Source organism: Staurois parvus, unplaced genomic scaffold (genome assembly GCF_062004578.1).
Source record: "Staurois parvus isolate SC_StPar_1 unplaced genomic scaffold, SC_StPar_1.0 ptg000636l, whole genome shotgun sequence".
NCBI lineage: Eukaryota > Metazoa > Chordata > Amphibia > Anura > Ranidae > Staurois > Staurois parvus.
Genome location: NW_028318432.1, coordinates 9,364,439 through 9,376,739, shown reverse-complemented (window position 1 = coordinate 9,376,739; position 12,301 = coordinate 9,364,439). Strand labels below are relative to the sequence as shown.

Genomic DNA, 12,301 nt, shown 5'->3' with positions numbered 1-12,301 from the left:
AAACAGTGAGGAATCATCCCAGAACTACACATGAGGATCTTGTCAATGATCTCCTGGCAGCTGGGACCACAGTCACCAAGAAAACAATTGGTAACACACTACGACGACAAGGATTGAAATCCTGCAGTGTCCGCAAGGTCCCTCTGCTCAAGAAAGCACATGTCCTGGCCCGTCTGAAGTTTGCCACTGAACATTTGAATGATGAAGAGGACTGGTTGAAAGTGTTGTGGTCAGATGAGACCAAAATTGAGCTCTTTGGAAGAGGAGGAATGCTGCCTATGACCCCAAGAACACCATCCCAACTGTCAAGCATGGTGGTGGAAACATTCTGCTTTTGGGGACATGGTGGTGGAAACATTCTGCTTTGGGGGTGTTTTTCTGCTAAGGGGACAGGAAGATGACAGTCCCCAAAGGTTTCCCTGACCTTGCACTGCATCAAAGGGATGATGGATGGGGCAATGTACCATTAAATCTTAGGTGAGAACCTTCTTCCCTCAGCCAGGGCATTGAAAATGGGTCATGGATGGGTGTTCCAGCATGACAATGACCCAAAACACACGGCCAAGGCAACAAAGGAATGGCTCAAGAAGAAGTACATTAAGGTCTTGGAGTGGCCTAGCCAGTCTCCAGACCTTAATCCGAATATCCCCGCTAGCTATCAAAGCAGGGGAGCGGGGAGGATCAGGGGCCGGTCCTTTCATAACATGTTACAAACCTGAACATGTTATGAAAAGTGAACTTATTCTTTAAGGACAGGAAGACTGTATTTTGTATTTATTATTGTGCTGAATTTAAATGTTTAACTTTAAAAAAATTTCTTCAGTCTGGAAAAAAACGGAATAGTTTTCCATTGGAGCTATCTGTAAATTTAAAGTGTTTGTAAAGGCTCAAGATCGAGAATGCATAAAGATAAAAAACCTTCGGTGTGCAACAGCCCCTCCTAAAACTTACCAATCTCGATCCAGCGATGTGCACGAGAGCCTTAGCTTTTCTGGGTCACACCCTTCTCATTGGCTGAGAAAGCAGTGGTAGCCATTGCCTCTCGCTACTGTCAATCTCAGCCAGTGAGCCAAGGAGTAGAGCGTGGGGCTGGGTGGACACACAAAGCAGCGGCTCAGGAGCGAACTTGCTTGGGTACCCCCAAAGCAAGCTGCTTGCTATGGGAGCACTAGGCAGGAGAGAGGGGCCAGGAGTCGCAAGCGGGGGGATCCGAAAAGAGGAGGATCAAGGCTGGTATTGGGTAACTATGACATGTTTTAGACAAAAAGAAAATGTCTTTATTATCACATTAAAATACAAACTATCATATACTTCTAGGAATGATGCTGAGACTTTGACCACCCCTACCTTTGCCTCATCATGGTTGATATGTGAAGCACAGGAAGGACATGGCCTTAAACAGCCTTAATTGTTCTTACATTTCCTTTTAGAAGGAAACCACAACCAGTAACCAGATGCAGCTTCTACTTTTTCACATATGTATATAATAGTTGGCGTTATGAGTACTCCATAAACTATAAATGTGCAATCACTTATAATTCTTACTAAAATTGCAAGTTACATTTAATGATCATTAGACCTGTTGGCATGACTCCAACTGGATGAATGATGTACTCCTCATTAGGTTAATTGATTTGCTTCTAAATTGGTAAAGAAATTCTTTGAATGACTTACGCATTCACTTCCAGGATGCTTTGTGCCTAGGGGCCTGAAAGACTTAGTTTAGACCCCCAAAAAAGCATCTACCATCAAAGATTCCTTTTACCCATTTAATTTAATAGACTCTGTTACTAGGGGCAAAGGGGTCTAACTGCTGCAGATATGAAGTGTGGCCAGCCGTTCTAACTGGCAAACCTATGATACTCACTCCTGAAGCTTGTCCATCCCTACTTACCAGTTTTTTTGGGGGGGTGTTTGTTTTTGGTTTTTGTGTGTGTGGGGGAGGGGGGGGGGGGGGTTGGCCTTTTTTTGTTAACTTAGTTTTGCTGAGTATAGATTTATGCTTGTCCCAAGCATGTTTCAGGTTAGGCCATGAAGTTTGGCCATGATAGAGGCTTAGGCAGCTGCACAGCTATGTTCACCTCTGCCTGTATCTAAGGCAGTTTCCCTCATTGACATTACTTTAATACCGATGATTCACACCACAGACTTCAGGTTTGAATTAATCAGACTGCCAGTTGAATTAATCTAATTGATTTGCCCATCGCTATTTGTTATGTGTCAGTTTTGGTGCGATTATTGTTCTGCTGAGCTTGTTTTTAAAGCCCGATTATATATTACAGGCTGCAACTCTACATAATTATTTCTGCTTCCATACCAGTGGAAGGAGGGAAAGACAGACCATGAAAATAGTGCAGGGGTGGCCAGGGGAAATGTCACAGCACTGCTTCTTCCACCCAGTGATGTGAATGAACTGAAAGTTGCCGAAGGAAATAAAACAGTTCTTTCTCTCCCCGCCTTCATGTTTTTGCTGCAGTCAGCTAAGGTATGAAAATGTGCCTGACACGAACAAACAAATGGCTCTCACCTGTCAGCACCGTTCAACTTCCATCTGTGTTTTCTTGACATCAATAGTCCTCCACCCCATGCCGCCTGTGAGAAGGAAAAGCAAAGGTAGCATACAGTAAGTCCTTTGAATGAAAGCTTCATAACTTGTACCTGCTGCTAGAGGAACACAAGCCTTAAGTGTTCGTTCCTTTTAAAAATTCTTGGCAGTGCTTGGCTGGCTGCCGGTTTGTTTTAACGTCTTGTGTAACCATACTTGAAATTTCTGCATTTCATTTTAAAGTGAACCTAAACTCAAAGTTTCACAAAAAGATATTCGAGAGGCAGAGTGGGGGGAGCCCAAAGTGAAAAAACATACTTTTCACTGCAGGTCCCATGATGTTTTAAATCTGAGTTATGTGTCCTGTAGCGTACGCAAAGACTTTATCTAGATCACCTTGCCTGTATCTCTTTTGAGGTCAATGCTCTGATAGTGTTGATAGACCATGACCACCAAAAAACTATTTTGGTGTTAGTTGTCTTTAACAAACACATATTATACTACCCGACAACAACTCTTCCCTCTCTGATTGGTATCTTCTGTTCAGTAAATAATCTATATAGAGAAAGATGACTGGTGTATAGTAACTAGGTCAAACAGAACCTAACCAGAACTGTGTCACCTCCAAGTGTGAAGAGAATAACAGTTCATAGGCTTTCAAACATATGAAGTGTTTGAACAAACAGCACTGGAACAGGGCTTAGTAGAAATGATGGAGGGATGGGGCAAGTAGATAGGGCTTAGCAGAAGGGATCAGTGCTTATCAGAAAGGGGCAAGGCCATTCTCAACTCTTGTACGTATATTTATGAAATGTCAGGTAGCATCGAAGAGCCTGCTCTTTCTTGGTTCTACTCCTACCTAACTACACTCTCCTTCAGTGTCACCTAAAACTCTACCTTCTCCTCTCATTTTTCTCCTTCCTTAAGGGTCCCACAAGGCTCTGTCTGTGAAGCCCTCATATTCTTTATCTTCACCTGCCCTGTGCCTCCTCCCCCAACTTTTCTATCAAGATTAATAGTATGACGATCAGTCCCTGTCCTCAGGCCAAGGCAAGGCGTAATTCTAGATTCTGACCAGTCCTTTCAGCTCCACATACAGTCACTGTCCAAATCTAGCCCCCTTAACCTTCGTAACATTTCCAAAATATGCCCCTTCCTAACCACATGACCAACAAGTTACTAATCCACTCACTTGTTATATCCTGCCTTGAGTAATGTCATTTTAATAGCATCATTGGCTCCTGGGCAAGGTAATGCATTGGGGCCCCTACCAGGAAGATGGTGACCTGTGGCGTGCATAGCAGTCTGTGGCAAACAGTGCATGTGGCCAAACTATGCTACATATTGGGTGTGGCTTTTTAGTCTGATTAAATATTTAGTCTGATTTTTTTAAATGTTTGATAATTATTTTACAATTTTTTAAAATAATTTTTACATTTATTTCACAACTCTGTTGGTGGGGTCTTTGGTGAGATATCAGACTAAACAGACCCCTCAAATTTCACTTTTGAGACAGAGAATGGGATTGAGGAAACACATTCCCCAATCCCTTTCTCTGCAGCCTCAGCTGTCCTGTAGATGAATGAACAGGAGACAAAGGTTTCTGTTCATTCATAAACTAATGCATAGTAAACACAGTTCACTATGCTTCATTTATGAATGAACACAGAAGCGAGTGGTACCAATCACTCACTGTGTTCATTCAAAAAATAAACGGGACAATAAATGACATATTGACCCCCTTCAGCTACTTTCCATCCTGATGATCCCTGCAGCTGCTGGCGGGAGAGGAGGGAAGCTGGCAGCGCTTTAGAGGATGGCACACAGAGGGTCCAGGCAGAGGGGGGAATCCGATAATGGACAGAGCTGGTGATCAGGTGGGAGAAATAATTGGAACCAATCCTATGTGGCTCTCCTGCAGCACCTGAGAGGTGGTGGGAAGGAGGAGAAGATGCCGGCTTCCAGCTGCTGCAGGAAGAGCCACAAAAATTCTGGTTATTTCTTCAACCCTCAGCAATGATCACCCTTCTCTGTCCAGTTTTCACATACGATTCTGGGGGGGAACAGCAGGGGCCCCTGGGCAGTGCAATAAGATGGCCATGGCCTTGACCACTGCAACTCCCTTCTCAATGGCCTAGCTCTGCACAGGCTATGTTCCCTTCAGCCTGCCATGAAATCTGCTACCAGACTCTTCCACCTTACCAACTGCTCAGCCTCCTCTGCCCCCTCTGTTACTCCCTCCACTAGCTTCTGATCATCCAACAAATATATCTATCTAACAACTGCATTTATTTGCTTAAACAACTCATCTCCCTGCAATTATTACCTTTTGTATCACTTGCCCTTTCTTCTTCTGATTGTAAGCTCTCTGGAGCAGGGCCCTTCTAACCCTCTTGTCTTGAATTGTATTGTAACTGTACTGTCTCCTTTTATTTTGTAAAGTGCCATGCAAACTGTTGACAATATATAAATCCTGTATTATCATAATAATAATATGTATTTTGGAGTCTTATCTGCTCTATGACAGAAGAAGGACAGCAGGAATGGAATTTAAAGGATAAGTTCACCTTTTGTAGCGTGTTACAGTATATTCAGGGTGTAACATGTACATGTTAGAGTAGCACCGGCCCCCCACCCCTGTTGTGACAGCTAACGGAATATTCTCCGCCCGCTAACTGTCACAATTTTAAAAAAAGCTCCACCCACCTGGCTACATCATTCATTCACAGAGTTCTGTGAATGGGAAACTACAAGTACTGTCAGTCTTTGCTGCTGTCGGCTTGCAGCTCTCAATGAACTACCATGGCGTTGTTGAGTGCTCTGGTAGTTCATTGTATCTTCCTGTCAGTGTGTATCTGCCTGCCTGTACAACCAGGCCCAGACTGGCATTAGGGCACACTTAGCATTTGTCCAGTGGGCTGGAGCTGCCGGGCCGCATGACCGACAGTCCAATCTGTGTACACTGTGCAACACTGCAATTGGTGGCCAAAGAGGATGGAGGAAAGGTACATGCTGGGAAAAGTAGTCTGGTGAGCCATACACAGGCAGAGCAGTGCACAGGTGCTCTCACTACAATTCCCATTGAGCCATGGGGCCTGATGGTATGACCTCTCTGAGCCCAACTTTCTACCTTTAGGTCTTGTAGGAAAGTTAGGCGGGATCCCACAGTGAAAAATCGTTTTAAAAAAGTGCATGGGGTTCCCCCCTAAAAGCCATACCAGGCCCTCTAGGCCTGGTAGGACTTTTAGGGGAACCCCAGCCCCAAAAAATGGGGTTCCCCCTAAATTCTTACCAGACCCTTGATCCGAGCACAGGCCTGGCAGGACAGGAAAGGAGAGTACTAATGTGCGACCCCCCCCTCCCTGCGGCTTATCAGGCCACTTGCCCTTGGCACTGGGACCGTGCCCTTACAACCACTGGGCCAGGGTCAGGCGGGCAGGGGAGCTCATTAGCAACAGGGTACCCCTTTAAATAAGGGCTCACCCTGATGCTGCCCCCCCCATCCTTGTGAATGAGTAATGGGTACTTGTATCCCTACCCATTCACTAAAGGGTTAAATTCAGAGAAAAATAAAGATGCCAGACTTTTGAAAAATTCCCTTATTGAACAAAAAACAAACCAACAGCTTTTGCCAAGTCCCTTATTAAAAAAAAAAAAGCCAAAAAATGGTTCCATCATTATAATCCATCATCAATCATGGCCTCCAGCGTTGTCACGACGACACTGACTCGCAAAAATAGAAAAAACCCTGATGCCCGCCGACCCGTCCGCTCCTGCCCAGCACTCTCCTCAATCAACAATTGGGCGGGGCTATCAGTGACGTCACCACTAGCTCCGCCCAATTGTGTTGTGATTGGCCAAAGCATTGCATCTGACCTGTGGTCATGTGCATTGGTTTGGCCAATCACAATTCACTGTAAGAGCGCAGTGCATTGTGGGGCTTGGCAGGTAATCGGCCTGCCAAATGCCCTTACCATTCTTTGTTTGGTGAACATATGAACAGATGATGTTCGAGTCTAACTTATTTTCCTTTGACATGGACCGCTCAGTCTAAAATGCCCTGGCCTATGTTTTGTTCCAGTCTGGACAGGACAATGCTTTACAGACTCCAAGTAAAGAAAATAATAAATGCACATTATTTTACCTGCAAAAAGTATATTTTTTTCTTTTTAAAGGTGAACTTATCCTTTAAGTTTAGAATACCAGTTACAAGACAGCAGCCTGAGGTCTCCAAGTTAAGATTCATACAAACTTTTAAAATTCATACAAAATAATTCATACAAATTAAAATTCATACAAAATAATTCATACAAATGAAAATTCATACAAAATAATTTATACAAGTTAAAATTCATACAAAATTCATACAAACTCAAAGGGTGTGAATGCAGAAAAAATATTTTACAGAAAGAGTATAATGGGAGGAAGGCTACCAAAAAATGTAGTGCAGATAGTGGGGGAGCATTGTTATGGAAGCTGCTGCAGACAGGGCAGGAACAGATATGATGAACTGTAGTGTAGATACTAGAGAGAGATTTCTGATACCAGAATGCAGTTGATGTATACTGATGTGGGCAGAAGTGAGGGAAACAAAATGTGCTTGAAAGGTGGATGCTGGTAACAGGACAGGAGAATATCTATGTGGTGGGTGTTAACACTGACAATCAAGGCTACACTTGGAGTCGCCTTTTGGTTTATAGTATATGTCTTACACTTATTTGGCTTTGTGAGTATAATTGTTCTTGTTTTACATTCTAATAAATGGTACCATTAGTAATGTACAAGGCTTGTGTACCCTTCTTCCTTTTTGTTGTAGAGTTGCAGTGTACAACTCAAAGGTGAAGTTGTACAAAGTGGTTGTAAACCTCAAACATGAAATATGAACAAAGCATATCCCTCTATACTGTGTTCTGGTCTCACTTAAGAGCACCTTGTGCCATTTCTTTCTGCTGCTTCATTCCTCTGTTATCAACATGAATCACTTCTAAACAGACTTCCTGACATCTTGAGAAAAATGGTGATGGGAGAGGGACCTCCAGCAGATTGACAACCTCAGCTCTGTTCTGGTGAGCTGTGTAAAGGGGTGTGTTTCCCTTCCCTCCAATCAGCTCACAGAGCTCTCATCACAGAGCTCTGTAGTGTGTAATTTCAGTTCTCCGCCCCTTTTTCTGAACTTTCAGACACGTTTTATAAATTCTTCACTTTGAACAGTTGTATAGAAGAGAAGAGTGCAGATAAACAGGTACAGCTTATGTATGAGGATTTGTTTCATTTCTGTGTATTACCTGAAGCCAGTCACTTCACTGTGGATATGTAAGGGTTTACAATCACTTATATGGAGTGTAAGTAAATAGTTAGGGATGAATAATGACATCCAGGCTGTGCTATATGCCCTGATTAATAACATGAAAGATTTATAGAATAGCAGGATCACCCAGAGAAAATAGGAAGTGACAATCTCTTGTGATACTACTTGCATACAAGAGCGCATACAAACAGATACTTACATCAACATGCATCCATATCTTGTATTTTCTGCAGATATCGGAGATTGCAACAAGAGGGTCAAAAGCACCATAAACAGTGGTACCTGCTGTGGCACTGACAAAGAATGGAACAAATCCCTGCGAAAGGAAAAAAAGATTTACCAGTATTTATTGATGGCAGACATCTATATTGAACAAATAGATGATGTACTATTGAATGTACTAGTACAGCCAGCTTTCCTGTGTTCAGTAAAAACTACAGATGAGATCCTCAATCAATAATTGACTGAATGGCATGGTTTCCTTTAAAGTGGAACTGAACTCATAAAAAACAAATTCCCCAACAAAAAATTATTAACACCACCATATAGTGAGCCACATATAACAAGAAAAAAAGTTTATTATTAAATTCCAAAACCTGTTTTATACAAATCAGACACCCATGATAGCCTACTGGCAATCCCCACAAAGCACATGGCACATAATAAAAACAACCATGTATCTGAAACCCATTCCACCAACCATCCAATCCTGGGACTCACCAACAGCCGCTGGTTGGTGTGACCCAGGTCACAAAAATGAGAACAGAAGACCTATTAGCAATAGACATGTATCAGGAAGATAGATATACATTTAAAATAAATGATTATGGATAAGAAAATAAAGTGCTACATGAGAGCCGATAGATTTAGGTAACTAGTAAAGACAATCCACAAGTAAAGTTCACTCCACCTGTGCAGATTCTGATCCTTTTACATATCGGCAGACTCAGCGGTTGCACCACTCTCCTCCAGTTAGCATAGTCTCATTTTCAGCAATAGACCAGGATTGTCTGATTTGTATGAAATAGATTTTGGTATTTATTAATACAGTTTTTTTTGTTATATGTTTATCAGTATATGGTGGTGTGGATACTTTTTGGTAGAGGTTTTGTTTTTGTTGAGTTCATATATTAATCTCTTCTTCTTGCACCCAGTGGTGGTGGTTCATTTGTCTTTGGTTTAATCTGGAATTCAAAAAGTGAAGATGGAATTCCTCCTAAAAATATAGCAGAGCATTTCCTGGTATGTGAGTGTGCCTAGGCATGCCTGTTCCTACAACCTCATAGCTGTATATCTGCAGTGTGATATCTAAGGCATCCTCTGACTTCCAGTATGAGGAGATTTAGCACTTCCCGATGGCTAGAAGTCTATGGACAATCCTTAACTTTCATCCGTTATACTGGGAGGATGCCTGCAGCTATCTTTTTTGTTCAGCAAGCAATTCCCTGTGCTGTAAAAGCCATCCTAGTGGCTGATTAGCCGCTGGATTTCTTTTACAGGCAGGATGCTCCCCCCCCCTCCCGCCACCCACCAATGCCTCTCTGGGCTCTCCCACATGATCCCACGTGGGAGCCCAGTATTTGATCTAACAGTTGCCATAGAGCTGGCCATGGACTGGATGGTCCCTGGCATTCTCTATGGTCCTAGGAGGGATGTAAACACTGCCATCTTTTTTCTGGAAAGCAGAGTTCAACTTTTTTTTTATTGATCTCATGCTTTTCAAGTTAGAGATGATATCTGGGGTCTTATTAACCTCCATAAAGAGAACCTGTCATGCCTCATTTCTATCACAAGGAATGTTTACATTTCTTGTGATAGGGATAAAAGTGATAAAAAAATAAATAAAAGGACAGTGTAAAAACAAACAAATAAAATAAATTAAAATATGTCAGGTATCTATTTACTCATTGTATCACCTTTTATATTTGGGTTATATATTGTGTTTTGTTACAATAAAATCCATTAAAATGTATTTTTTTCCAAAAAATAGCTTTTGAAAAATCCCTGCATAAATACCATGTGACATTAAAAATTGCAACACCCACAATTTTATTCTCTACGGACTCTGCTTAAATATATACACTGTATATACACTGTGTTCCAAATTATTATGCAAATGATATTTTTCTCATTTACCTAAATAATTGATGTAAATAACAGTCAGCATAATTCTCCTGTTATCAACTATTAAGAGTACAATTCAAATTTTATTGAACAAACCTCCTAATGATAACAGTATTTTTGTTAAACATAAAACACTTCCAATGCACTGTTCCAAATTATTACGCACAGTAAGTTTCAAAACACTTTATAGGTTGTAAAGAACTGAAAATTGTCATTTGTGTTTGCAGCATATTTACTGAAATCAAAAGCTATTTTAATCAAACTTTTCACAGCATTTTAACTTTTTAAACATTTTAACAGGTCACGTTACATTGTAACATAGGACCCCTTATTGGATAGCAGCTTCACAAGTCTTGCATCCATTGAACTTGTGAGTTTTTGGACAGTTTCTGCTTGAATTTGTTTGCAAGATGTTAGAATAGCCTCCCAGAGCTGCTGTTTGGATGTAAACTTCCTCCCACCCTCATAGATCTTTTGCTTGAGGATACTCCAAAGGTTCTCAATAGAATTGAGGTCAGGGGAGGATGGTGGCCACACCTTGACTTTCTCTCCTTTTATCCCCATAACAGCCATTGATGCAGAGGTATTCTTTGCAGCATGAGATGGTGCATTGTCATGCATGAAGATGATTTTATTACGGAAAGCATAGTTCTTCCTTCTGTACCAGGGAAGAAAGTGGTCAGTCATAAACTCCACATACTTTGCAGAGGTCATCTTTACACCTTCGGGGGCTCTAAAGGGGCCGCCCGCTCTGTTCCCATGATTCCGCCCAAAACATGACTCCACCACCGCCTTGCTGATGTCGCAGCCTTGTTGGAACAGGGTGGCCGTCAACGAACCATCCACTACTCTATCCATCTGGACCATCCAGGGTTGCACGTCACTCATCAGTGAACAGGACTGTTTGAAAATTAGTCTTCATGTATTTTTCTGCCCAATGCAGCCGTTTCTGCTTGTGAGCATTGGTTAGTGGTGGCCGAATAGAAGGTTTATGCACAGTTGCAAGACTCTGGAGGACTCTACACCTTGATGTCCGTGGAACTCCAGAGGCACCAGCAGCTTCAAATATCTGTTTGCTGCTATGTAATGGTATTTTAGCAGCTGCTTTCTTGATCCGATGCATGGATCTGGCAGAAATCGTCCTCAATGTGCCTTTATCTGCACGAATCCGTCTGTGCTCTGAATCAGCCACAAATCTCTTAATAGTGCGATGATCACGCTTACGTTTTCATGAAATATCTAATGTTTTCATACCTCGTCCAAGGCATTGAACTATTTCACTCTTTTCGGCAGCAGAGAGATCCTTTTTCTTCCCCATATTGCTTGAAAATGGTGCTCTGCTTAATAATGTGGAACATCCTCCTTTAGTAGTTTTTCCATAAATTGGGCTCACCAGCCAATCTAATTATCACAGGTGTCTGAGATTGTTTTCAGTGATCAAAAGAGCCCCGACACACAATGCCATCCATGAGTTAAATTGAAAAACAAAATATTTAATCTTTGTGACGCTTAAATAGAATTTGCAAATAATTTGGAACGCGGTGTATATATATATATATATATATATATATATATATATATATATATATACACATATATATATAATGTTTGGGGGCTCTGAGTAATTTTCTAGTCATAAAATTATGATTTTTACATATTGGAGAGAAATGTCAGAATCTGCCTGGTAGGCAAGTAGTTGAGATTTGCTGATGTCAGTACTGTGCTGCTCACTGATATTCTTGCCCAAAGCTCTGACTGGAGGAAGAAAAAGCCCTTCCTCTACTCTGTACCACATATATGTAAGTAAGTCAGCAATGGGGAAAGATCAGCTGCAGGGAGACCATAGGCAATACTGGTCACCAGTCCTTTTGGACTAAAAGATATAGTGCCCCCCCCCCCATATTAGCTTTTCTTTACTTTGACAAAGTCTGACACTTTAGCTTGAAAGTCCGGGGTCAGAGGTCAAATAGGTAACCCTTCTATACCAGGAAGATAGTATTCCTTATATACCAGCCATATGTGCATTCTATCACTTATCCTAAACATATAATAAAACACCATATGTTCCCGCTTCTAGATATTTTAACAGCTACAACCTATTCTGCTATAAATAATGGTGGGAATCGTGGGATGGAACACTTATTAGAAATGAAGATCCATACTTTCTGCTTGGCTTCAATGATTCTCCTTTCAAGATCTGATGGAATCATTTTCCCCCTGTAATTAGGAGCATAAAAGTAAATATTTTCCAATACGTGTAGCTCACTTTGCCAAATCATAAGAATATAATAACAGCGGATAACATGGCTCATAGTAATTTCTAT

The 12,301-nt window shown here is 41.5% G+C and overlaps 1 protein-coding gene across 1 annotated transcript in view; it reads right to left on the bottom strand.

Moving 5' to 3' along the window:
- The window catches only part of GAD2 (glutamate decarboxylase 2), a 134,220-nt gene that overhangs the window by 31,285 nt on the left and 90,634 nt on the right, over positions 1–12,301 (bottom strand). The window contains exons 9-11 of the mRNA XM_089693784.1: positions 12,140–12,194; positions 8,053–8,169; positions 2,528–2,592 (exon numbers count right to left, since the gene is read on the bottom strand). Coding sequence (XP_089549910.1) covers positions 2,528–2,592; positions 8,053–8,169; positions 12,140–12,194 — 237 coding nt within the window. The remainder of the gene's footprint in view (positions 1–2,527; positions 2,593–8,052; positions 8,170–12,139; positions 12,195–12,301) is intronic.